This window comes from Natrix helvetica (genome assembly GCF_964273705.1).
Source record: "Natrix helvetica genome assembly, chromosome: 3".
In the NCBI taxonomy this organism is placed as follows: Eukaryota; Metazoa; Chordata; class Lepidosauria; order Squamata; family Natricidae; genus Natrix; species Natrix helvetica.
Genome location: NC_138549.1, coordinates 110703442 through 110730746, shown reverse-complemented (window position 1 = coordinate 110730746; position 27305 = coordinate 110703442). Strand labels below are relative to the sequence as shown.

The window sequence follows — 27305 nt, the reverse complement described above, 5'->3', positions numbered from 1 at the left end:
GGGCCCAGTTGCTGGCATGTTGCGGACCAGTTCCGGTCCACAGACTGGAGCTTGAGGATTCTTGCTTTAGGTGTCACCACTGGAAGCTTTATTTAGGAAAGTAATGGTGGCGAGGTCAAACTGGTGGACTTATGGTCAAATAATATTTTTTAATTAGGGTGAACCTAGACGCAAATCCAAAGATGAATTGTAATTTGCAGGAATATGTCTGTCACTGATTTACATATTTACAATTGAAAGAAAGGTTTAAATTAGATACAAAAACTTATGGATTTGACTTTGGAAAAAATGAACTGGAAACTATTGTGTGGTAATGATGAACACATTATTGCTAAGTTTTATAAATTGATATTAAAATTGAATTTGGAGAATGAGTATATGAAGCATTGTATGATCCAATTGGCAAAGAATTTTGGTTATAATGCTTGAACAACATGTGCTTGTGGGGGAAATAGACGAAGAGTTTAAATTTTACGTTAAGTTATAATTTAAAAGAAACATTTTATGAAATTATGTACAAATATCTAACACTGGATAAATTGTCAAAAATGTATAAAGGTACTTCAAATGTATATGGAAATGGAAATGTAAAGGAGGATTTTTTTTTTACCATCTATGGTAGTTCTGTGATAAAGCAAACAAATATTGGTGTAGGAAAAGTATATAATTGTAACAAAAGTGACAACTCCCACTTTGCCTTGAAAAGGATTATATTTTTCAAAAAAGTAGTGATTCCCTTTTAAACTTCTTAAATGAATTCTAATGTAAAGAGAATTTTTTTCGTTCACAATTAGATACGCTACTAACTTCAAACACAGGATAATGTTCCTTGGGCACTAAAAGACTAAAGGAGGACAGTGAAATATAAATCTTTCTATTAGTGTATTCAGATCTGTTTACAAAACCACTATTTCTCCCCCAAAATAATTATAATAAATACTATTATAATCAAATTGCACAAGCATAATGTTGTCAATCTAAAGAAAACACTAAACATTACTTTTAGGTGACTATCGTCAATATGCATGAGCTTATGTTCCAACTTTTCAAGCATGTTAAATTAATACACAGTTTTTGTTAAGACATGAATTAAATAAGGGCATGCTACCAATTTGTAATATCTGAAATAAAGATATTCAATATAAATAATTTTCAAGTGTTATACCACATATTCAAATATAATAAGCATGAGTTATTAATTTATTTCTATCAATTATTTTACTTTGGATCATTTGGTTAGAAAAACTTCTGGCAATTACATACCAAAATGAAAGTACGTAAAATTAACATAACTTTTATAATTCATTTGTTAAATTGGGTAATGAAAACTCTTAACTCAGAAGCTCCTTAACTTAAATTTTTCTAATTCAACATTTTGCAAGAAACCATATTATTGGATAAACAAATAAGCTAGTACAAATAAGTAAACAGTAATGATATAGTTTTAGATTTAACATAAATACTAATCTATATTCCTTTGGTTTTAAAATTAAGAATATTTTTAAATGTCTTAACGTGCTTGTACAAATCAGTAGCAATTATCTGATTACCTAAATACTAAATTCCTAAATATAGTTTATTTATTTAACAAATTTCTACATCAACCATCTCACCTAAATGAGTTTGGGCAGTTTACAATTAAAAATACAGTAGTATAAAACGTACTTAAATTGAAGCAAAGTTAAAATAAAGATGTTAAAAACTTAAGAAAAGTGGGAGATGTCCTCAAGCCACCTACCACTCTGAGGGTTTCATATCACTCTTAAATCCTCAAAATTATAACCAACAAACAAAAAAATCAAAGATCTTGTTGTGGTCCCAGAAAGCTTGGATCATTTTACCTGCACGCAGGCCCAATGAACCACACCAGACAGATAGAAAGAAAAAGGTTTATTTGCAAGTAAAGAAGTTATCCAAAAGCAAGTTCCAAATGGGCACACCTCTGTTTAGATTGGATCCCTTTTATACAATTTTGAAAAGCATATGTTGCCATGATCCAATCATGGATGCACACATTGTAAACCAATCATTAAGAGAAACATCCTGCATAGATAGATCTTCAAGAGGTCTTAGTAATACAGATCAGCTAAATGTTACAAGTTAAAGGTTACAAGATAGACTAAGACCTTTATCTTATCAATAACATTCCTCCATAGTAAGCAACTTGGTATCAGGTCTTGCTCATCACCTTTATGGTCAGGCATTCCTGAGCAGGAGACAGATGGTCTGCTCAAATTGGGGTCATTTCTGCTTAACAAAGCAGTTCGCCAATGGCTAACCACACCAAGCAATGCAAAGCACCATCCCCCAAAGCTATTGCTATAAATAATAATGTGTAAAATCCTAAACAATACCTCAATACATGAATAACAAATAGTTTATGAATACTATAGATAAATACAATTGGGTTAAGGCTAAATGAATTGAGTTATTTATCATTGCTACTGGAATAAGTTGTAAATGATTGTTCAATTGATAATTGTTCAAAACAAGATGTAAAATGATTCAGATTTCATGAAGAAATTCAAAGAGTGAAAGATAACAAAGAGGAGGGGCCAAACTAGAAATGAAAATAATCATACTAGACTTTCCCTTCATAAAGAAAGAACTGGGGAAAACTATTCAGAAAGAAAGACATAGGAAAAGAATTCCATAAATCAATTCTCAGTTCAGACAGAAGTACTAGTAGAGGTGACCTATCACAGAAAAATAAATTATGAATGAGGCTGATGCACTATGTTAATTTTGTTTTTAAAATCAGATCTACCATTCTTTAACATATTAATATTTATTTCACTTTTTATATACTGTCTACTTCCCCAGATTCATATTTAAATGCAAGGCTTTGCTGGATTATTTTTTGTCCATATGTTTTGCTCATAATCATACAGATGTTTTTTGAAATACTTCAATACTGCTTCCTACTTAAAGATGTTAATAGTAAATATTTTATACTGATGGGATTTAAATTGACTTCCCACTGTTGTTTTAAGAATATATTTGTATTTTTTTCTGGAAACCAATAATAAAATAAAAAGCATGATAATATCCTTATCACCATATACAGCAATTTTCTTTGGCAAAACAGCATTTGTAGAAAAAAAAGCAACTCAAAATTGTCATACTAAGATTTCATGCATATTATCATTGCTGCACAGTTAACTTGATTCTGCTTCTTAAATTCCTTTAGTCTTTGGAATTATAAAAATGGCATGAACTTATTGCATAGAAATATTAACATCCTGAAATTGGGAAATATCTTCAACAGTGTTTAGAATAAACACTTTTCATACAAGGAAAAATAAAATTACAATATTTGTTACTATGAGATGTGCTATCTACTAATTTAAGTTTAGGACTATAATTGAATTTGATGTCTGACTCATAGGCAATATATTTAAAATAATAGCAGCTAGGATAAATTGAGTTGGAAGGCTATTACTTTTCCATATATGCTTGTGAACTTCTTGAATATATTTGGTTAACTATTATATGACACACAATGTTGTATTTTAGCCTGATCCAAAAGATTTTTTAAAATTCTTATGATCAGAGTTGTATGTGTATAAAAACTCCTAAACACAGACATATTATTCAGAATGTACCACTTAGTGCATGCCTTAATATAGTCAAATAATATCACACAAAAAGGATAACGTCATTGATTCTATATTTTATTCCTATTTGTGTATTTTAGTTTTTAAAAAGTACACTTGTTGCAAGATACCAATTTATTTGCTGTCAAAATACAGTTATAAATTTCAAAAAGCTTTCTTCCATTACAGTAATATCCTTATTTTAGCAAATGACCAACACTTAAATTATGACTGTTTCTTTTTCTATCACTGAAGTACTCATGTATGCTCCTATAAACTGTATACATTAGAGAGATACTGCCAGAAAAATGTCAGATCGTTCAGCCTAGGCCTTTTTTCCCCCTAGTTCTGTGTTGGGCTATCACTTAAGGAAAAAAAAAACTAACTCATGAAAACACTCAGAAAGTGTTGATACAAACACTGCAATTTTAAAAATATTCTGCACATCTTCATATGGTTAAGAGAATATTACAGTGAATTAGCATTAAGCAGGAGCACACATAACATTTTGGTTTTTTAAAAAAAAACACAGCTTGACTGTGAAATTGGCCATTGCCATTTCACCTGATGCAGTGAAAATAAGTACATGCACAAACTCTACTATACAGTCATGACTCCTTACCTAGTGTTTTTGTGGTGTACAAAGCAGGCAGGAGGTAAATTTGAAACATTTGGTGCAGTGGGATGCCTCAGTTTTCCTGTTTGCAAAATGCAGATAATTAGCCTTTTAACTGGTTGAAGACAGGAAAACTTTTTATTACCAGATTATTCAAAGAGAAAACAAAATAAGGCTATGGCAGAAAGCCAAAACCTTAACATATGACAACTCTAAATATAATGTACACTCCGTATTCTATACAATAGGCTCCTTGGGGGAGGGGGGCTGATTTTTGTTCATGGAAGCCGTTAGTTTCTATTCTGCTCTGCTAAAGGCCTGAAATTTTGAAATCAACACGTAAAAAAACCTTAGAAAAAGCCCTTGAATGTGTCCCAAGAGCTCTTCTCCGAGCAAAACCCACAAGTACCATTCTCAAATTAAGTCTTTCGTCGCAACGTCGCAACTCTTCGTAGGACGCCACACCAGACAACCCCCCCCCCCAATCTGTAGGGTGCCTTCTATGGTATAAATGTTCCCCCCGTGAACCCTCAAAACACAACAGCCGCTATTTTCAATTTTCTGCGGTCTTCCGATTAACAAACGCCCCCTCCCCCGAGCCTCCCAAAACAACTCTCCGCTAGGCAGGCATGCACGGACGGCTTCGCTCAGGCCTTTGCTTCGAAACCTTCCCTTCCCCGCCCCTAGAAACAAAAGCAAGGAAACGAAAGTCAGGTCCCAAAGACCTTAGTTGGGAGGACCTGTGAGGAAATAGGGGAGCGGGGCTCTGGATATGGCCCCCTAAACAGAGACCCTCCGAGGTAACTTTGAAGGAGACGGGGGGGGGGGGAGCGAAACAGCGTTGGCGTACTTTCCTCTCTTCCCCCTCCTCCCTCCGAAAATTACTTCAGCCCCGAAAGAAGGGAAGGAGCCCAGCCGGGGCCAACCTATGCAGGAGGTTGGCCAAAGCGGGCTGATCGTCTGGACTCCCTTTCTCCCCCACCCCACCCCTTGGGACGCAAATACCTGGCTGTCACCCCAGGGATGTTCCGGCCGCCTCCCCCTCCATGTCTTGCTCCGGCAGTTGGAGGCCCAGACGTGAGCGCCTCAATCTGGGCCGGCCGCCATGTCAGCCGCGGCGCGCACTGCATTGTGGGGGAGGGGAAAGGACGGGAACACCGGGCTGAGGGAGAGAGAGAAGAGAAGAGGAAGCGGCGGCGGCGGCTGCCTTCTGCCGGGCTACCTCGGGGCCGAGACAGTCAGGCGGCTCCCCTAGCTACAAAAGGGGAGTCTCCTCCTCCCTCATGGGGTTAAATTGTCTTTCCAACCCGGGAGGCCTCCAAAACGAGAACCCCCCCCTCCACTCCCGCGCCGAGCCAGGAGCGCCTACTCTTGCCGGAGCAGAGCGACCGCTTCTATTTCGCCCCTCTGCGCAAGGGTGTCCGCGGCTCTCTCGTCGGCCCCAGAGTTTAATTTCCCCTCCTGCTTCATTTGCCTTCGTGGCCATTTCCAGCCACACGGAAAGTGCGAAGTTAAATAGGCAATATAATAAAAGCTGGATTCAATGCCTTATATGGTTTTTTTTTCTTTGTAAAAGGAAAGCGCCGTTATCTACCTACTGTTTTAGAAACCTGTAGCCAAGAAGCTTCAGGGGTACATTTCTCATAAATCTCTTTCTCTCTCTTTCCCTCACACACACGCACACACACACACACACACTCTCTCACTCTTAAAGGAGTTTAAAATAAAAATACACCCATAAAGTACATAATAAAATTCCTGAAATAATTCAAAACAACAGTGCAAAACAGTTATAAAAACAGATTCATTACATATGCACGAAAGGGAAGAGTTATTTTTCCAACGTTCATACATGTAAGGCTGGATGAAGAGAAACTTCTTTAAAAATAGGCAGGTGCGAAATACGCAATAAATTTGTGTAGAGTGCATGTCAGAATAATATTGCCAGCTGCACTAGAAATGGAGAAGAAAGATCAGTCGAAGGCTGGTCTTAGTGTGATGTTAGAATGCCACCCATGAAAAGAGGCCACATGTGATGATTCTGTCAGGTCAGAATGTGAGAGCCATTAGATACTTTAACCATCAATGTGGATGATAGTGTAGCTACAGCATATCCAAATGTCAGTATGTTTCAAGTATTTGAAATGGATTGACCCGGTGCATTTTGATTATAGTACATTCCAGGTAATTCAACCTATAAGCAACAACACAGAAGTGTTGATGTTGGCTTAACTTAACTGTATGCATCAGCAATCTGTGTGATCATTAAAGCTAAGGTAGACCTTCAGTATGATAACCTTCAACATATGATTTATTACTTCAAATTCAGCTCTACTTGACTTTAGAAGCCGTCTAGACTAACATTATTGCCGTAATATTGTATTCGTACTCATTATCCACCAACACTGCTGTATGCAGAATTTTACTGTCTCCTTATGACTTACAGCGGTCATTGTAATCAGAAATGTGCTTTAGGATTTTCAGGAGGAAGAAGTAAGTCTGTTCAATCTAATCATTAGCATCTGCCACCATCATTAGACCTTTATTTCCACTGTTCTTTTCATTATATCCTCTTTACCATCTTTTTTGGTTTCCACAAGCTAGATGAGAAGACAGCTGTCTTTCTCTTTTCATTTACAGCACTAGTAATAACACTTGGACTTATTTATAAATGTCAGTTTATTGCCACCAACTATCTGGGTCCTCATTTTAACAAGCCTGGAAGAATGAAGGGTGAGTGAACCTTGAGCTGGTAAGGATCGAAGTCGTGTCTTTGGGCAGAGTTAGCTTGCAATATTGCATTCTAACCACCATGGCTCTTTATGAAAGAAGAGGAATAGTGTTTGTATTTGCCAGATTCCTTGGATTTACCATTTTCAATTATAATCCCACTTTCCTCTGAAGTAAGGGAGATGGTTTACCAGGTAATTTTAATTTTAGCTAATTGCACAATCATGATCACCCCCTTTGAATGCCACATTTTAACTAGGGAGATACCAAATATGAAAAGGAACAGAAAGAATATCCTAAAGACGACCTTATCTGGATTACTGTACTGCAATGTATTTTGTATGGGGCTGCCCTTAAAGACCACTAGAAAGTTCCACTGGTCCAAAGGGGAGCAATGTGAATAGTTATGGATGCCCATGTAGCCTGCAGCTTCGTAAGCTGTACTCCTTACCAATAAGCTTCAAAATGTAATTCAAGATATTGGTTGTCACCTTGAAAGCCTTTTGTGGTATAGGGTCTGATTACATTTGAGATTTCCTATCTGATTATTTCTGACAAACTGATATGAACTGACAGGGAGAGTATGCTGTGTCCTATCACTTAAGCAATGTAATCTGTTGGAACCCTGCAGCCAGTTTTGTTTTGCAACAGTTGTCCTCATGAAAAAGTATTTTTCCCAAGATTTGGATGGCTTCAACCCTTCTTACCTTTTGGAAGGCTCTGAAGATCTGATCCCCCTCCCCCCAGCACAGGATCAGGAGGTTTTATGGCAATTTTGATTGCAGAGTCCTTGGTGCCTCTTGAGTTTGGTTGTTTTCTTGCAGAAGAAACATCTGCAAATTAGATGACATCATCAGTGTTATAAGGGATTAGGGTTTGCTCTATTTTTATACACTACTGGCTTGCCCTGCCAGTATTGATGAAATGTTCTTGGTGGTTCTTTGTTGGCTGTTTATTGTTAGCTAGCTTGCTTGGCTAAATTGATAGTTCCTTGATTTGGGGGTGGGGTGTATTTACTTCTTGATTATTGGTTCAGTGTTAATCATGGTGCTAGTCTCTGCTTATCTAGGCATTGATTGCTGATGAGGAGGGGGTGTGGACTTTTTGCTTCCTTTTTGGGCTTTTTATTATCTCTTTTGAATATGTAGATCTTGTTTAGATCTTTAGATATGTAGATCTTGTTTATCTCCACATGCCTGTTGATGGCTGATTTGTCTGAACTTTGATTTGTCAGTCTTTTCATTTATTTTGATTATTTTTTAGTTATTTGATGGGTTGCCTCTTGGTGCAATCTGCTTTATTATACAGTATTTTAATGTCTTTTTATGACTGTTTGCTATTTTTAATCCTATACAGGGTCCTGAGCTGCACATTAATTGGGCAGCTATATAAATTAAATAATTAAAAATCCATATTGAAATCATCACTGGGTACTGTAGTCAATTACACTTCCAGCCTCATCTACTCTGCAGAATTGTCATATGGAAAAGGATGGAAAGAGGAGTATTTATACTTCCATCCATTTCATGAAAGAAATATAGCTAAAACCATATTAAATAAATTGGAGATCATTTAACATAATACTACTGATCTTTAGAGTAGGTTGCTGGATTTTAAGGACTTGTCTTTCCTTTTTGTTGTTTAAAATACAAATGCCATGTGGAAGAAACAGAAAAACAGGAAGAAAATATGCAGAAGAAAAAGGGAAGGGAAACAGATAAGTATCTGCCCATCCACTATTTACTTTAAGGAAGGTTGTCACAGTAACTGAATCTGAAAAACTTTACAACTGCTGCATCCCACTGGCTACTATTAGATATTCACCCTAAAGATAAATGTTAGCTTGTCTTTGGTTTTTTTTTAAGTTAGTGTGATAATATCATATTGAATAGATGATATGATGATTTATCTAATCCCTTCGACAAAATCACATAGCAAAAGCAGAACAAAAACCAGAAACATACATTTCCATAGAAATGCAGGAAGAAACAAAGAATGACAACAAATAGTAATATTGCATTTTGCAATACTGTACAATTTTGCTTGGCTGGATTTAAAGGTAGACATACACTCAATAGGCAGACCTACCTTTAAAGGTAGACATACACTCAATTAATGTCACGGGAGAATGCACACACTTGGGTGGGGAAGCACTAATTTCAATTTCTATTTTATTTTATTTATAGACCGCCCCCTCTCCCCGAAGGGACTCGGGGCGGTGTACAGTCACATTAAAAATCATATACAAAGAATAAATACACTTAAAATCAAATTAAACCTTAAGGCTGTACAGGATGGTAAAAATTAAAAATCAACTTAAAACCAACCCCTAAAAATTTAAAAGTGCAGAACTGAGGGACTAAACTGGAATTAGGCCAGGCCAGCTAAACTAAACAGGTGGGTTTTAAGCTTCTTACGGAAGGAGCGGAGATCGGTAGTTGTTCTGATGTCCAGGGGGAGGTCATTCCAGAGGGTCGGGCCCATCACAGAGAAGGCCCTACTCCTGGGCGCCGCCCGCTGGCACTGCCTCGTGGACGGCACCCGGAGGAGTCCCTCTCTGTGAGAGCGGATCGGCCGAAGGGATGTATGGGGCAGGATACGATCCCGCAAGTACCTAGGTCCTGTGCCATGGAGCGCTTTAAAGATGATAATCAACACCTTGAAACGCACCCGAAAAGCCACAGGTAGCCAGTGCAGCCCGCGCAGGAGAGGTGTTACGTGGGAGTACCTAGAGACTCCCACAATTGCCCGCGCGGCCGCATTCTGAACTAGAAACCGGAAGAGCAGTTCCACAGCACGCATGCATCCCACTGGCTCCTATTAGATATTCATCCTAAAGATAAATGATAGCTTGTCTTTCAAATTTTTTTTAAGTTAGTGTGATAATCTCATAGTGAATAGATGATATGATGATGATAATGCAATCAATGGTATATCTAAAAGACATTTAATGCAGATTTCTGCCTCCTTATCATTATAGTCTTAGTTCTATCTAGATTGATTAGTGTCACAGGCAATTTATGGGCCTACATTTGAAGAGTATACTTTAATGACTTCTTCCCATTCCCACTGTGAAGAACTGATGGATTCTGTTTATTGCAAGAGATAAAGAGCAACATTTCCTTTGGAAAACAGAAATTTGCATGTAAACATTATAAGGCTCTGTTCCATACATTTTAGCTTTTATTCCATGGTCAAGTGTGAAAGTATTGAGTTCATTATTTTTATTAATTGACCAAAGAACTAAACCTGCAATACATTTGGAAAATGGTTTTGTATCTAAAATATTATATTTATATAGGCTTAGTATATTTTATGGATATCTTCTGCTGAAAATATATATATAAGCATCTGCTATGTAAATCTCAGGCAGAATCTAGAGAACTGCTGGTGACCATTAAGAAACAAGTTGACTCTGAACATCATGTAAATATGCAACTCATCATGTTGCCCGAGAATTGGTTTAGATAATCTCTGAGCTGACAACCTCACTGAAATTTGAATTAATTCTTTATATTGATGAAAGGAATATATTGCATAATAAGGTATGGCTTTAGGAACTTTATTGCATTTAAATTAGTGACAGAAAGTCTGGTAGCATTTCTCTAATCCTTTTGACAAAAGCACATAGCAAAAGCAGAACCAAAACCAGAGACATACATTTCCATAGAAATGCAGAAAGAAACAAAAAATGACAAAAATAGTAATATTGCATTTTGCAATACTCTAGAGTTTTGCTTGGCTGGATTTAAAGTTAGACATACACTCAATAGGCATGTATTAATTAATGTCCAATACATTGCAATGGATCTTTTCTAAATATAGCTAAATGTTTTTGCTTTTGTTAAGCCTATTCTGCAGGTTCATTTATGATGCGAATTTATGACCAATCAAGTAGCAGACATACGGTTTCTTTTACTTCTTATTAATTTATATTAATTCTTAATGGTTAAAGTGAACTGGATATAATGTTTAAACAGTTCACCTCAAGACAGGCACCTGGTGTTTGAAAGTATAGGACCATTCCTGTCACAGGATGATAAACCATGGTTTTGTTGATCATGGCCTGTATCAATTTAGCTGAAGATCATAAAGCGAAGTTTGTAAGGAACTCTCCCATCTTTGTTCAACACTCTTGCTCAAGCAAGAGCGCGGGAAAACTCAATTGCTTGTACAGCACTTCTTACATTCTCGGTTGATATTGTGAAAGAAATGCTTTGCTTATGAATTTACAACATCCAGCTTTATTTATTCCTTCGTTCCAGCCGTAGCTTCCTTCCCGCAATGCTTTGCGGTCGGGACGACGTCAGTAGAAAGCTGTGCAGTATGTTAGATCCCGAGGACAGCTCCGAGCCCAAAATTGGTTCTTCCTTCCCTAAATTTTTTCTTCTCCCTCTAGCCATGCTGATCGTCGTAGGAGCCCTGCTGTTCTTGGCCTTTTCCGCCTCGCAACAGAAAGAGGACAATTTTTACTCGTTTAAAGTGGTCAACATTAGGGGCAAACTAGTCTCCCTCGACAAATACAGAGGCTCGGTAAGTCTGCGGAGGAGAGAACCACCTATCTGCTGCCACCAACTAACCAGCGAGTCATCTCGGCATGCCTGCATGACGGACGGGGAAAAGGAAGAAGGCGCACTGATCTTTGCTGGGAGGGTTTGCGGGATGGATGTCCTGACGGGGCTCCCGGTTATCCGCGACTTTGCGCCTACGGTTCTGTAACGCTCTATTAAAAACAAAGAAGTCTGCAGTCTCATCTTTCCCCTTTCCTTCTTCTGCCTGTGTGCGCGGAGTTTGTCTCCCTCTGCTTTTTGTGAACAGCCGATCCCGCGTCTACGTGGCAGGCGGGCTGAACTCCCTGCTTAAATACGAGCATGTTTCGGAATAGGCGAGATAAAGGCGTGGGGTTGGGATCTACTCGTAATGGGTTACCGAACGACTCTGCTTTCTTTAATACAAAACAAATGGTTGATTAACCGGGTTGGAGGAAGACGGAATAGGTAACATCCTACAAAGACAGCTCCAACATCGGAGTAGGATTGCTTAAAAAGAGAGAGAGAGATAATGTTAAATATTCACTTTTAACACCGGATGATTTTGTCCTGTAGAAAGTTAGTCTGAAGAAAATCTAGGTAAAAGTAAATAATTTAGAATTAATGTTTTAGAAGTCAGAAATTGAACTTAATGCTCTCTTTCTACAGATGGGAATTTAACTAAAGGTTCAGAGGTTTTTGTCATATAGCCGGTAAGAAACATATGTTATTATTTAAAAGCACATAGGGTAAAACGTTTGCCTGAAAACTATTTTTCTTTCTATATTCCAAAGAAACATACTGAACTTCTAGTGAGAGATTTAGGAGTAACATGGAAAACGCAAATATATTTCATTTGAAGTGGTCTCATCACTTGTAATGAATTGCACAGAGAAGCATGGTTCCAAATGCAGGCAGATAAGTAAAGTAATCCTGTATAGGTTAGCTTAGCATAATGTATGCTGATCTATACTGAAATATAGTCATTATTACTTGCTGAGGCTCTTAATTACTGATATAAATTGGTGATGATAAGATCTTTATTTAAAATCTGAAACTAAATAGGTAAATAGGTATTCCAATGCCTTAATTTTAATTTTAAATTGAGAACTTAATTAATTAGGACACCCTTTAAATGAAAATCCTACTGTAACTCATTAAAAGTAAATTTACTGTAAGAGTAAATCAAATGAGGATATTCCCTTCCTTCCTTCCTTCTTTCCTTCCTTCCTTCCTTCTTTCCTTCCTTCCTTCCTTCCTTCCTTCCTTCCTTCCTTCCTCTCTCTCTCTCTCTCTCTCTCTCTCTCTCTCTCTCTCTCTCTCACACACACACACACATACCTGTGTGTGTATGTCTTTAATGTGTGCACACATTAAGAAGTTCGCATGAAGCTCCTCTACTTAGCATCAGTCTGTAATGTATTTCTTGACTGCTGCTTTGTTTACTCTTGATGGTTGATCCTAAAAGGCAGAGGCTACCTACCATTTCAGTATTTTCATTGTGAACAAAGGTTTCATGTACTTTAATAGACTTCTTTAGAATACTTAGTTTATACCAATATATTCTTTACATTTATCACCACCCAGGAAGATAACATTTATAAACACCTTTAATGAATTGGTTTTATCACAGATTTCCTTTCAAGAGTGCAATGTAGCATGAACACAGTCAATCCTTTTATCCTCACAAGAACCACAAGTTACCCACTGAACTACGAAGTGTTTGACTAAGCCTCCCAGAAAGAGGCTTCCCAGCATTAATATAGTTATTCCATCTTTTCTTCCATAATAGATTTTGTAGAAAGAAAGAAGGAAGGAAGGAAAGAAACAAACATGCCAAAATTGTCATAAAGTCACTTGTAAAATCAGCAATTGCATAATGAAAGTAGCAACACCCAGCATCCATCTCTGAAAATCAGTGGTTCAAAAAATGTGAAAAATAAAAAAATATTTGAAACTATGCTTAAAAGTGTGTGTATTTCACAGCTACTTCCCATATAGAATTCCATATCTTGTCCTTTTTATGATATCGGCATAATATATTTTCCAATGTTATATGCTCTGATAATTCCTTCAGGTTTTATCATAGATCTACACCAGGGGTGGGTTCCTGCCAGTTCTAACCTCTTCTATAGAAGAGGTTCCACAAATCTACAGTGCCATTTAGAACTGGTTCCAGCTCCCTCCCCCCGCCCATCCGCCCATCATCAAGATGAAGAGTGAGAGGAGGAATTCTGGGAGTTGAAGTCCACAAGTCTTAAAGCTGTCAAGTTTGAATACCCCTGGGGGTTTTTTCTAAAGGGTTAGGGGTGCAAGGGTCTTGTAACTTGACAGCTTTAAGACTTGTGTGCTTCAAATGCCAGAGTTTCTGAGCCAACATTTTGGTTGCTAAGCAAGAGTGTTAAGTGAGTTTCACCACATTTTACAAGTTGGCCACCCCCGCCCAGTCACATGGCCGGCAAGACACTCCCACAAAGCAGGCCACACCTACAGCAGAGGTTCTAAAAAATCTTGAAACCCACCACTGATCTACACAGATAGTTCCAGTGATCCGAATGCTTGTTAATATAGCCAGTTTGGGCTAGTAGTTAAGCATCAAGCTAGAAAGCAAGAGACTGAGAGTTCAAATCGTGACTTGGCCATGAAAGCCAGGTAAGTGACCTTGGACTAGTCAGTCTCTCTCAGGCCAACTCACAGGGTGATTGTGGGGAAAATAGGAGGACGAAGATGTGTGTTGGATATTTTTGTCACTTTTGAGTTATTTGTAAAATTAATAAAGGTGGAAAATAAATTAATAAAGGTGGAAAATAAATAAATTCTGGCCACACACTAAATATAGCGAATTCGTTGCTATGCATATATATTAATTAAATGTTCACTATCTATCTATCTAACCTACATGCTCCCCATCTCTCCAAAAGCTAGTCTTATAGTATTTTGCTTCATTTTCAACTTGTTTTGATGCACACATTTAATGCACACTTCCAAGAAGTTGGAAGTAAAATGCAGGTCCACTAGATGGCAAACGTGATTCGCACTCAGTTTTTCTGAGTGAAGCATACTGTATCTATAATAGTTTGATTCTCAGCTGCTACTTTACATGTAAGGGCTAAGCTCTCCACAATCTAGTATTCTCAAGGAATAATGATTCTCAGCACAGTTGTTGGTTTTCTCAGGTTGAAAGAAAAGAATTAAAATATAGAGACAATTCTACACTTAAACTTTATTTGATGGCTTAGCAAAGCATAGATTTTCCATATTTGTCATCCAGTACTGCAGTTGGTTAGTCATACGGCAAATCCTCCTGTAATCTTGCTTTCCAAATAAGCAGCCACTCGGTCCCCAGAATCCCAATTCAATATAGCAGCTAATTAGAAATCTTGGGAATTGTAGTTCTAATCCAGGCAGTCCTTGACTTACTGACCACAACTGAGCCCAACATTTCTGTTGCTGAGTGAAACATTTGTTAAGTGAAGGTTGCTCCATTTTGCAACTTTTCTTGCCACAGCTGTTAAGTGAATCACTGTAGTTGTTAAATGAGTAACCCTGTTGTGAAGTGAATCTGGCTTCCCCACTGACTTTGCTTGTCAGAAAGTTGCAAAATGGGATCGCATGACCCCGGGATATTGCGACCATCGTAAGTATGAGTCAGTTGCCAAGCATCTGAATTTTGATTATGTGTCCATGGGGATTTTGCAATAGTCCCAACTGTGAAAAAAGATCAGGGGTCCCCTTTTTTCAGTGCCGTTTTAACTTTGAATGGTCACTAAATGAACTGTTGTAAGTCAAGGACTACATGTATCTGGTAGAGTTATCCCTAACATGCTGGATTTGGAACAATTCATTGGTACACAAGAATCCAGGAACTTCTGATAAGGAATATTTCTTATAGAAAGGCTAGGAAGGAAGGCATTGCAAAAGAATCCAGCTACCACTCTTTATCTAAAACAGTTCCAAAAAATTCAATGACTCAGTGAATTCAACCTTTCTCTCACTCAAACTCTGCTACTTACTGGACAGCCTGGGTTTGTTTTTGTTTTTTTAGCAAAATGTCTGATTTTTGTCCATTTTTTCTTTGCTAATGGCCAAATCTGATCTCAGGTAGTTTTCCTCTGGCCATTTGAGAAATAACTACAACAATATATCTGGAGAAGAGATGGTTGGATATTATTTGATATATTAAAGCCATTCAGATCTAGATGCTTAATGACAAAATAGAATCATTTACTTATTTTGTGACTTACCGTAAATAAAGTTGTTATTACTGTTGTTGGTTTTGGTATTATCTCTACTTAGAAGTTAAGAGCTTCAATGGTCATTTGGAAAAGCACAGTAAAACACTTACAATTCTAGCATAGAAAATGTTCTGCCCCCACCCACAACCTTTATGGCATATGTCAGTGTTGGTGAAAGAGCAGTTCTCCCACATGCATGCGCGCATTTGGAAACTGAGCTTCTGGTGTGCGCATGCGCGCCGGTCACCTGGTCTTCCGGTTTTTGGTGCACATGTGCACACAAAAGCCTGCTGGCACACCGGAAACCAGAAGCTCAGCTTCCCTGCATGCGCATATGTGGCAGGGAGCTGCTCTTCCTGTTTCCAGCACTCCCACACGCGCAAAGACCAACTGGCTGGCATGCATGTGTGCACTGAAACCCAGAAGACCAACAGGCGATTGCTGGCGTGCCCGGAGAGATGGCTCTGCGTGCCACTTCCTGCACACTTGCCATGGGTTCGCCATCACGGGCATATGTAATTCATTACAGGTAATTAATTGCATGATGCAGCTATATGTAAAATGTAGTCATCCTCTGATTAAATTAGAATGTTTCAATGAAACCTTAAAGTGAATAGAAATTGACACCACCTTTACATTACATAGTTAAATATTTACCTACCTGCAAATTTGATTACATAATTAGAATTTAAGTGCAGTTGTTAATACAATCAACATTTAAAAGCAGAGAAAAAAACAGTACATATGGCAGTTATAGTTGATAGTACTTGTAGCACCTCCTTTGGTGCAAGAAATTTCCCTGGAATCAGTCTTTCTATCTTTTTCAATGTTCCAATATTTGAGGGTCTTACACTAGGAAGACCGGGGCCAATCTATTCTCAAAAGAATAGGCAGGACAAGAAGCAATAGATGGAAACTAATCAAGGAGAGAACCAACCTAGAATAAGGAGAAATTTCCTGGCAGTTAGAACAATTAATTAATGGTATGAGTTGCTTCCACACTAGATTGTGGGTGCTGTAACACTGGAGATTTTTAAAGAACAGTTTGGCAACCACTTGTCTGAAATGATAGGGTTTCCTGCTTGAGCAAGGAAGGTTGCACTAGAAGTCTTCCAAAGTTCCTTCCAACTCTGTTATTCTGTTATTATCTATTAAGATATGATTCTTCATTACCTACCTATTACGGAATTTCAAACAATTTGCAACCATTTTTAATTGTTGCCCTATTCAAAATATCTAATTATTTAAAGATTTATGACCAACTCATCAAAATATGATCACAATACATACAAATCATGGTCATCTATGAAAGGACAAAAAATATTAAGATGGCGATCACAAGCATGTAAATCCTGTCCTTCTTATGCACATGTGTATCTATTTCTATCACATGTATCTTCAAGGAGGCAAGGCAGTAATTTTTTTTAATCTCTCGTCCATCAATGCCTCTGATTTCCATACTGGTATCCTCAGCTTAACTTCAAGAATAAAACTGGATTGTACAGTAATAGGTTTATTAGACAACTGCATTTATTATAAGACATTTGTCCGCAGAGCAATGGCTAATGTGTGAAGAAAGGGGAAAAATAGTTGCAAACACACCTAATTTCAAACTGAGATGCGTCTCAAAAGGATTTAGTTATTTACTTCATCAGTATATTATGTATTATTATTTTTTCTTCTGTCCAGTTGTATCTGAGATTGCCTGGACAAGTTCCTGCAGTTTTCTTGGCAAGATTTTTCAGAAGTGGTTTGCTGTTGTCTCCTCCTTAGGGCTGAGAGAAAGTAACTGGCCCAAGGTTAACCCCCAGCTGGCTTTGTGCCTAAGGTGCCACTAAAATGTTAGAAATGTAAGCTAACAGTTGGGTCAGCAATATATAAACCAGGATAGTAGTACTGTTTCTTTAAGTACTGCTAAAATGTGATTGGTTGCTGTTACCTCAAGCAGCCATAAGATGGAGCCAGAATGACTGTTAGCTCTCTGTTGGTTATATGCTGATCGATGAATACTGCTTGATAGTGTATCGTGAGTTACTGTATTTTTGCTACTGTTAGCGACTTTGTGTGCTGAACTGATTATATGATACTGGACTGTGTTCGAAGGACCACTTCTTCACTGAGAACATTGATTGAATGAGAACATTCATTGAACATTGATTGAACTGAGAACATTGACTGACTGAACTGTGTATGACTTGGAATGTTTGATGAACTCTGAATACCTCTATTTTCCACATAAGTAAAATACTTATTACTTTTACTATTCGGTGTCCCTGTATGCTGGTTTGTGTGTGTTCTTCCACACCTCTCTCATTACGCTTCTCTGCATGCTCGCTCTTCTAACGGGGAGCTTGTTTACCTAACAATGGTCTTCTGGTTTCCAGCTGATGCCTTGATCACTGCACCAACTGACCATCCATGCATGTATTATAGTAATTATGAAAGGAATAACTGAAATCTAAAAGCAAAATATTCTTCTCAAAATGCTCCACTTCTGAAAATGGGCTATATGGGAAGTAAAGCATGCTATACCTTCTGAAAGTAGAATGCAGGATGTGTTATAACTTGTATTTTTGTTATTTCTTCCAGGTATCGCTAGTTGTCAATGTTGCAAGTGAGTGTGGGTATACCGACAGTCATTACAAAGCCTTACAACAGTTGCAGAGAGAGATTGGTTCCTACCATTTTAATGTGCTAGCATTTCCCTGCAATCAGTTTGGACAGCAAGAACCCAACAGTAATAATGAAATTGAGAGGTTTGTCCGGCAAACATACAGCGTTACGTTTCCTATGTTCAGCAAGATAGCAGTGAAAGGCGTCGGGGCAAATCCAGCATTTAAATTTTTAATTGGTGAGTATTAAAATAGATTGAATGAGCTGCAAATACTAACTTTATTGTTATACCCTATAAACTGTAGACGGTTTATGATGGCTACCAGGGATAGCTTACTTTTGAGAGATTCAGGGAAGATTACCATGAATTCAACAATCATTTCTTTGCTTCTTTTAAGTTTACATAGTAAAATAAATTGATGCTTTGGTTACTATTTTTATTTTTTCTCCTACTTCCCAGGAAATCAATAGAATCAATAGGATTTCAAGTTGCCTTATACCAGTGGTTCTCAACTTGTCGGTCAGTACCCCTTTGGGGGTCAAATGACCCTTTCACAGGAGTCGCCTAAGACCATCAGAAAACACATATTTTCCAAAAAATACGGAAAACATAAAATAATTGTATAGTTGGGGGTCACCACAACATGAGGAACTGTATTAAAGGGTCGCAGCATTAGGAAGGTTGAAACCCACTGCCTTATACTTTATCTCATAGCACCATATTCCTGAATCACATGTAACTCAACATAATGTGTCTTGAAAAAATATAGCAAGCACAAATCTTTTTAAAAGCATTTGTTATTGCTTTAATATGAGAGAGAGAGAGAAGGGGAAAAAGAAAATTACAAAAATGAGGTGCATGGCAGAGAAATAGAGAAAAGGAAAAGGGATAAGGGATGAAAGGGATAAGGCAGGAAAAAACATGCCTATTGGTCATGTTTGCTAGTGATGGAAATTGTAATCCAATACATTTCAAGGTTACCAATTGGGGAAAAATGATTTTAATTTTAAAAAATACATAAACGAGAGATTAATGCAGTTGTAAGGTTCTTTTTGCTGAAATGTTCCATTTTTTTGAAGCATTTGGGCATTAAGCACTTTTTTCTTTCAAACCAAAATGAACTCTTCTAAGAACTGGGTTAATATTTATTTCTATATTATTTAATATATTGGTTTTCCTTTGGATAATCACATTTCTTATTTAATCTTACGTGTCTTTTAAGATTGCAAATATGCAAATTAGAGCATTCTGGATGATTCATATCTCTGATATTTATACTTTTTTATGTAGAATCCACTGGAGAAGAACCAACTTGGAACTTCTGGAAATATCTGGTAGATCCAGATGGGAAAGTGGTAAATGCTTGGGACTCTACAGTCACTGTTGAGGAAATAAAACCTTATGTGATTGAACTTGTGAGGCAACTCATTCTGAAGAAAAAAATGGAACTCTGATTAATTTTTAAAAACACACATTTTTATAGTTTTGTTTTTGGATCATTGTTGTAGGTCTTCATATTGCCAACAGATAAATACATTTGAATTACCTGAGCTAGCTTCCATTCCATAAATATAAGTATTTGTTTCTCGTATAGTACCTTTTCTAAGTAAATCATACAGAAACTAATACCTAAGAAGAAAAGTGAATGGCCAAGTTTTATTTATTTTTCTTACAAGTCACTTATTGATCTTAGAGAGATGAAATACTATGTGGGATTTCTAGGCAGCAAAATTCAGTTCAGACAGAATTCCCTAAATACAGTTAGCTCTTGACTTATGACTGTAATGAAACCCAAAATGTCTGCTGCTAAGCAAGACAGTTGTTAAGTGAGTTGTGCTCCATTTTATGACCGTTTTGCCACACTTGTTAAATGAATCATTGCAGTTATTAAATGAATCATATGGTTTATTAGGTGAATCTGGTTTTCTCCATTGATGTACTTGTGGGAAGCCAGCTGGGAAGATTACAGAGGGTGATCACATGACAGTTGGACCTTGCAACTGTCATAAATAAATGTCAGTAGTCATGCTCATTGACCATGGGGATGTTGAAACAGTCGTAAGTGTGAAAACCGATCATAAGTCATTTTTTAGTACTATTGTAACTTTGAACAGTCACTAAATGAATGGTTGTAAGTCAAGGACTACCTGTAAACCTTACTGGTAGTAAGATTTATCATGAACATATCATGATCATGAACAATGGTAATGTTCATAATGATAATCAACATTATCTTGAGAATTATTTATAAAACAGAGACTGGAACAGAAAAACTTTATCTTAGCCTGACATAGGCATAAGAAGCAATGATTATGCTATAAAAATATAGCTAAGCCTTGATTTACAGCAGTCCACTTCAGTGGTGGGTTTCAAATTTTTTAGAACCTCTTCTGTAGGTGTGGCCTGCTTTGTGGGAGTGGCTTGCCAGCCATGTCATCAGGTGGAAGTGGCTTGCCAGCCATGTGACCATGTGGGAGTGGCTTGCCAGCCATGTGACTGGGTGGGTATGGCCAACTTGTAAAATGTGGTGAAACTCACTTAAAAACATTCTTGCTTAGCAACCAAAATGTTGGCTCAGAAACTCTGGCATTTGAAGCATGCAAGTCTTAAAACTGTCAAGTTACAAGACCGTTGCACCTCTAACCCTTTAGAAAAAAAACCCCAGGGGTGTTCAAACTTGACAGCTTTAAGACTTGTGGACTTGCAACTCCCAGAATTCCTCCTCTCGCTCTTCATCTTGATGATGTGCGGACGGGTGGCGGGGAGGGAGCTGGAACCAGTTCTAAATGGCACTGTAGATTTTTGGAACCTCTTCTATAGAAGAGGTTAGAACTGGTAAATCAATAGGTAAGCCAGAGTTACTTAACAACTGAGTTACTAACTTAACTGCAGTGATTCACTTAACAACTGTGGCAATAAAGGTCATAAAATAGGGCAAAACTCACTTAACTGTCTCACTTAGCAAATTTTAGGCTCAAATAAGTCAGGAACTACCTGTACACATCCACATAAGCTTGTGGAAAGTTTCAGTCACCCATGTATCCTGGAAAATAAGAACTTCTCAAGTACCTGTGTATCGAGCTTCATTCAACTTTAGGTTGCTCCAGAAATATATTAATATTGTAGTTTTTGAATTCCTGTCCCTTTTGTAATTGTTATTTGCTGTGGGACATTGTGAGGTATCCATAATATCATACATTATGTGATATGTGGAGGGAAGTTTCTAACAAGGATGAATTGATAAAAATAATCTATGCCCATTATCCGAATCAAATTTTCTTTTTTATGAATGAAGAAATGAATGTTGAATCCATACTATTTAATAGTTGTTTTTACTCCCAAATAGCACTGAAAAAATACCTTAGAGAAGCATTAATTTATATAACTTTTAATTGTATAAAATAATCCACACTTTTCTTCCATAGCAATGTTACTAAAATTAAGTAACTTTATTTGGAAAGGGACCAACTCTGTTTCTAACTGTGAAAAGTCTTGGAAATTTTCAATGATTGAACACTAATAAAAAGGGGTTCTTATAAAATTGAGAGCTGTGTTTGTGAGCTTGCTTTATGTTCCATGGACAGAAAAAAAATCTACCATTAAAAAGTAAATAAGTGACAATGGTCCATTAAATAATCTTTTTAAGAAATGTGTTTAAAAATCTTGGCAGTGTTCCTCATATTAAACTGAAAGAAGGAATATACTCCTGGAATAACCCTACAGGCAAAATTGTCAGGTAATGCATACAACAATCACAACATAATAAAACAAAGTGATTGTGTGCATGAGACAGAGAAATCATTTACTTTATTTTGTTCAATGTACCTTCAAAAAGCTTTGAAATACAGCTGTGATGTTCAATAAACTCTCAACAAGGAATTACTAGAAGCCCAATAATCCTTGTATGGTTCTCCAAAAGTGTAATACTAAGTGGTAAACAATGCCCTACAGGAATTGTTCTTAAATACTGGTAGTTTTCATATTGTTTCATATATTTTTCATTTTAATTGATGTGCAGAAAATGGGATGTGATATGTGCAATAAAAGAATTGTCTCCTTTATATCCAGCAGAACCTAGTTCATATACTATCCTAAGCCATGGATGATCAAATAAGCAATTATCTAGAATTACACATAAATAAAAAGTCATATTTTATATAATTGGTTTTCACAAATCTCCAGATTCACATTGCAATGCTATTTCCCAAACCATAAGGCAGCAGAAGAGTGTGTTGGGATTAAATTTGGTACCAGTTGCCACACCTTGTTCTAACACTGTCACAATGCCAGTGATTGACGCTGTCCTGACCATTTTAATGTGAAACCAAAGGAAATTGATTGGTGGCTTGTCCTGGCTTTGCTTTCTCTCCCTTCAAGTGTCACCTACTAGTAGAAAACAATAATTAATTGCCTTAAAATATGTAGTTATTGGGTGATTGTATGTTGGTGCATGGAATGTATTCAATGATCAGTTGCCTTACCATCTGATTTGTTATTCGCGTTTGTGCTTGTGTTGATTCCATTATTTCTGAATATAGCATCATTTCGGAACAGCACTAAACCATGTCCAACAGAAGCCTGGAGTGAAGCAGGAGGTAATGATTGATAACATGTGAACTTCAGCCTTGTCCAGAGCTGCAAGGTAATGGAAGTGCCAACAGTAAATCCATTTTTGTTTTTGTAGCTGACAGCACCTGGAAGGATGTTTTGTGTATAACTGTAGAGTTGAACTGGAGTAGCCGAGTTACACCGCCCTCTTTCACCAAAGTAATAAAAAACAGTAAAGTTATAGCTGTGTGAGGCGCCTTGTTTGCTGAAGCAGCAGAAAATCTATAACGTACCCAGTGACTCCATTGGCTTCCTTGTACGGTTGATTGGCCAATGTAAAAACAGTAAGTGGATCAATGGTCCAATCCAGCAGGGTAGTGTTTATATTCTTAAGAGCAATACACACATGGAAAAACACAGCTCTCTTTCATGGTTAAATCAACCTTCTACATAGCACAATACCAGTCAGGTTCTAAAGAAGCTTGTGCTCATAAGATGGTCGCATAAAATTTGACAACAGCTTTGAAAAGTGTTAAATAGGTATTGCACATAGAGATCAACCCCTGGGAGACATATATCTAATCTCCTTTGCATCTCAAGTCAAAATGACACAGTGTGCAGCTTCTAGCACTGAAGAAGGGAAGGGGATCTGTCTGCAGCAGCCGAAACCGTCAGAGCTGGACAGTTCCCGTCCTTGACTGCATCAGCAACCATATCATTAATGACGTACGCTAGATTATATCCATAGTGAAAATTGTGTTGGGAGAAGAAGCGAAATGATACTTTAAAAAACATTTACAGGTAACGTTTGCCTACTGGATTTGAAACAAGTTTCAGTACTTCAGTATAAAAATGTAATATGTATGTACATAAACAATAAAACTGTTAAAATGGTCAAGAATGTTAACATTTTAGCATGGTGACCTACAAATATATGACAACTCGAATAATATTTCTTATCTGAATCTGAAGTAAATATTCCTTGAAGCTGACCTAAATGTACTGCTTTGGAGATTAAACATATTTGCTTATCAGACATCAGGTATCTAAACTTGGTGTCTAAAATATGGCAGCATTTATACATTCAAAATTTATTATTTAAAGTATTAAAACAGCAAACCATTTGCAGTTAAGTAAGAAATTTCTTTTGGGAAGCTAGAAAACCTACACAGTAAAAAAAATAAATTAATTAATAAATGCTTTTCATATTAATAGCTTTATAGTATAGTTTCATTGCCTAATCAAAATGTACTTTTTAAAGAAAATATATATTCTTTCTCTCAATTAATTATTGGTTATATAAATGTTGCATCATTTTTCAATAATGTCAACAACAAAAAAATGGGTAACCATTTAACCTAGGATATTACTCCCAGGCGACTGGAAGGAAGAAGGCATAGTCCAGATTAACTGCATTATATTTTTGCTGTTGTTTATTTAGCTAATTTGAATCGATCTCATAATTTACATTTCTCTGGAATAATTCCACTTTCCTTCCCATTCTTGATCATCTTCATTGTCTTCAAGGGGAGATGTTTCAATAGGGTGATGAGATGTACCTTCTAAGTCACTCTGGAGAGAAAATGTGCGGAAAAGATCAGATATGGGCTCCTCTATGTAGGTTTCACTTTGAACAGTTTTGGGTGTGGGGGCGTCTCTGATCCCATTGGACTGCTGAGTCCTCTCCGATTGCTTACTTCTCACAGAGTGGTAACTTCTTATATCCTGAAATGTACACAAATATATAATGCCTACATATACAGAAATTCACACTTATGCATCTATACTGTACATCCATCTTTCTTATCCACCAAACTGAATATTACAAGGATCTTACGTATGCAAAATACAGAAGAGTCTTTGCCATGATTCCAGAAAAATAAAGGAATCATTTAGCAAAGTTAAACTATTTAGCTCACTGGATCTAGATTAGGGAGAAAGCAACCTTTAAAGGGAATGACATTATTCGTTTAGCTTTAGCCCAAAGTGGCAATTCTGTTCTCAGTTACTTAAAAATAAATAATATTAAAGTCTTCAGCTGAACTAGAAGCCCATTACTGTGAGAAAAAGTATAAAGTCAGTGGTTAGATTATGCTTGAGAAAATTTACATGAAAAGTTCCAAAGGTGCTTTTTCAAGAGGCAACTGGACTTTCTGTTTTTTCTTTGAAGACGTTTTGCTTCTCATCCAAGAAACTTCTTCAGCTCTGACTGTCAGAGGCTGAAGAAGCTTCTTGGATGAGAAGCAAAACGTCTTCAAAGAAAAAACAGAAAGTCCAGTTGCCTCTTGAAAAAGCACCTTTGGGACAACCATGACTTGAATGACTGAGAATCTCCATAGACGTTTACATGAAAAGATTCTCCTATGCTACTCCCATGTAATATGAATCCTGCATAGGTTTGTTCTGTACATAGATTAAATCTAAAAAGTGGGAATGGTAATATTTTGCAGTGTATGTATCACAACACAGTAATGGTCCTTCCTGCCCTCACCCTCGATGTCTTCACTTCAGTATGGCAGCTATAAAGAGATACTATGTTTGTAGCTGCATTCATGTAGATTAGGGGTGTCAAACTCAAGGCCCAGGGGACAGATCCGCCAGTGAAAATGAAGCTTGGGAGGGCCATGCGCGGCCAGCCCGGGCTCTGTTTTCAGCCACGACAGTCTCCTGCAGCCCTCTGCAGTGAAAATGGAGCTCAGGTGGGCTGCATGAGACCTCCCTGAGCTCTATTTTTGCTGGCAAAGGGCTGCAGAAGACCGTCACGGCCAAAAATGGAGCCTTGTTGAGTGACGTAGAGCTAGGCATGTCCACCCTGACCATGCCCCCCACACACACACTGGCTGCCCCCAAAGATAAAAAACAACCCTGATATGGCCCTCAATGAAATTGAATTTGACATTCCTGATGTAGATGCTGTAGAACAATAGTCTCCAACCTTTATGGCACCAGGAACCCATTTCATGGAAGACAATTTCTCCATGGACTGGGAGAGGGGAATGGTTTCAGTTTCTCTCACTTGCACACCACTCATCTCCAGTTGTGTGGCCAAGATTCTAACAGGCCACCGACTGGGACCAGTTCATGGCCCGGAGCTTGTAGACCTCTGATCTAGAAGTATTAAATAATCAGGACACGGTGGCTCAGTGGCTAAGAAGTTGAGCTTGTCGATCAGAATGGTCAGCAGTTCGAATCCCTAGTGCTGCATAACGGAATGAGCTTCCGTTATTGGTCACAGCTTCTGCCAACCTAGCAGTTTGAAAGCACGTAAAAATGCAAGTAGAAAAATAGGAACCACCTTTGGTGGGAAGGTAATAGCATTCAACGCCCTTTCGGTGTTTAGTCATGCCGGCCACATGACCATGGAGACGTCTTTAGGCAGCACTGGCTGTCAGTCTTTGAAATGGAGATGAGTACCGCCCCCTAGAGTCAGGAACATCTAGCATATATGTGCAAGGGGAACCTTTACCTTATACTATACATGGGTGTCCCTTTATTGTTTAAGTGTTTCCCTGAATGTGCAACCCTCAGAGAGAGGCTGGCAAAATCAGCAGATTGGCAAAATGAGACATAATCCTGCTCTGTACATTTAGCTTAACAGGGAGCATCTCAGCTGTGTTGAAATCCATAGAAGATTCTGGTTGGAGGATTTTTATTGGCTTTTCCTAGATGCAGTGTGTTTTTCCTAGAAACACAACTGAGTGTCATACTGGACTGGCAGCAGGAGGATAAGCACTATAATAATCATTGTTGACATATTTAATCTAGGGATAGAGAGAATCTTGAAAAAAATTATGTCAACGACAGGAAGAAATCTGAATCATGAACCAGGTAGCAGAACAATAGAAGTGCTCAGCAAAATCCTAGGAATGATTTAAAAATAATTGCAAATCATCTTCACTGGGAGTACTCTGAGATGCCCCTTGTAACTATAATACAGCAATAATGCATAGACTGAAATGAAGGCTTTCCAGTGTTAATCATGTCAGTACATTTATCATGAACCTTCATTGAAGCATCATACCTTTTCATCATCTAAATTCATTCCTGCCATCATATCCTCAGGAGCTTCATTTTGGGTTTCCACTGGAACCATCTCTCCCAAGAGGTTTGGCTCCACAGCGAAGAGTATTGCATCATGCAGAGTAGGAAAGAACCGGGCTTTAGTAACACATTGGTCAAAGAAATCATTATTTTCAAAAGTTTTTATCACAGTGGCTGTGAGATAAAAAGGCAGAAATATTACATGCGGTTGTACGATTTTTTTTTTTTAAAAAGAGACGTTTGCTTGTTTGCTTGTTTGCTTGTTTATCAGTTCATGCTATACCCTACAACTGGGCTATATTATCTATTGTCGATCTTGCATATAGATAATTACTATACCTATACCAGAGGTGGTATTCAGCAAGTTCTGACCAGTTCTGGAGAACTGGTAGCAGA

General features: G+C 37.6%; 3 protein-coding genes across 9 annotated transcripts in view; 1 reads left to right on the top strand and 2 right to left on the bottom strand.

The window, feature by feature from the left end:
• The window catches only part of TUT4 (terminal uridylyl transferase 4), a 50977-nt gene extending 43103 nt beyond the window's left edge, over positions 1 to 7874 (bottom strand). For 2 of the 5 annotated variants that reach the window (XM_081949612.1, XM_081949616.1), the window contains exons 1-2: positions 5218 to 5389; positions 4219 to 4294 (exon numbers count right to left, since the gene is read on the bottom strand). The gene's annotated coding sequence lies outside the window, so the exon portion shown is untranslated. Of the gene's footprint in view, positions 1 to 4218; positions 4295 to 5217; positions 5390 to 5581; positions 5712 to 7649 lie in introns of those variants that run through there. The other 3 variants (XM_081949613.1, XM_081949614.1, XM_081949615.1) reach the window with 3 other exon arrangements.
• Positions 4938 to 23049, top strand: GPX7 (glutathione peroxidase 7). 3 transcript variants are annotated; one of them, XM_081949621.1, is made up of 4 exons: positions 4938 to 5012; positions 11342 to 11475; positions 18296 to 18557; positions 19611 to 21865. In XM_081949621.1, the coding sequence occupies exons 2-4, from the start codon at positions 11344 to 11346 to the stop codon at positions 19772 to 19774; spliced, it is 558 nt and encodes a 185-aa protein (XP_081805747.1). In that variant the 5' UTR covers positions 4938 to 5012; positions 11342 to 11343; the 3' UTR covers positions 19775 to 21865. The 3 variants fall into 3 exon arrangements, with proteins under 3 accessions (XP_081805747.1, XP_081805746.1, XP_081805745.1); XM_081949620.1 differs by lacking the exons at positions 4938 to 5012; positions 19611 to 21865 and adding an exon at positions 22859 to 23049 and having other exon boundaries at positions 11203 to 11475; XM_081949619.1 differs by lacking the exon at positions 4938 to 5012 and having other exon boundaries at positions 11203 to 11475.
• A 1283-nt stretch (positions 23050 to 24332) lies between these two features.
• The window catches only part of SLC26A8 (solute carrier family 26 member 8), a gene marked incomplete at both ends in the record, with an annotated part of 53511 nt that continues 50538 nt past the window's right edge, over positions 24333 to 27305 (bottom strand). Inside the window, 3 exons of the mRNA XM_081949165.1 lie at positions 24333 to 24593; positions 26576 to 26629; positions 26890 to 27083. Of these exons, the coding sequence (XP_081805291.1) occupies positions 24333 to 24593; positions 26576 to 26629; positions 26890 to 27083 (509 nt within the window). The remainder of the gene's footprint in view (positions 24594 to 26575; positions 26630 to 26889; positions 27084 to 27305) is intronic.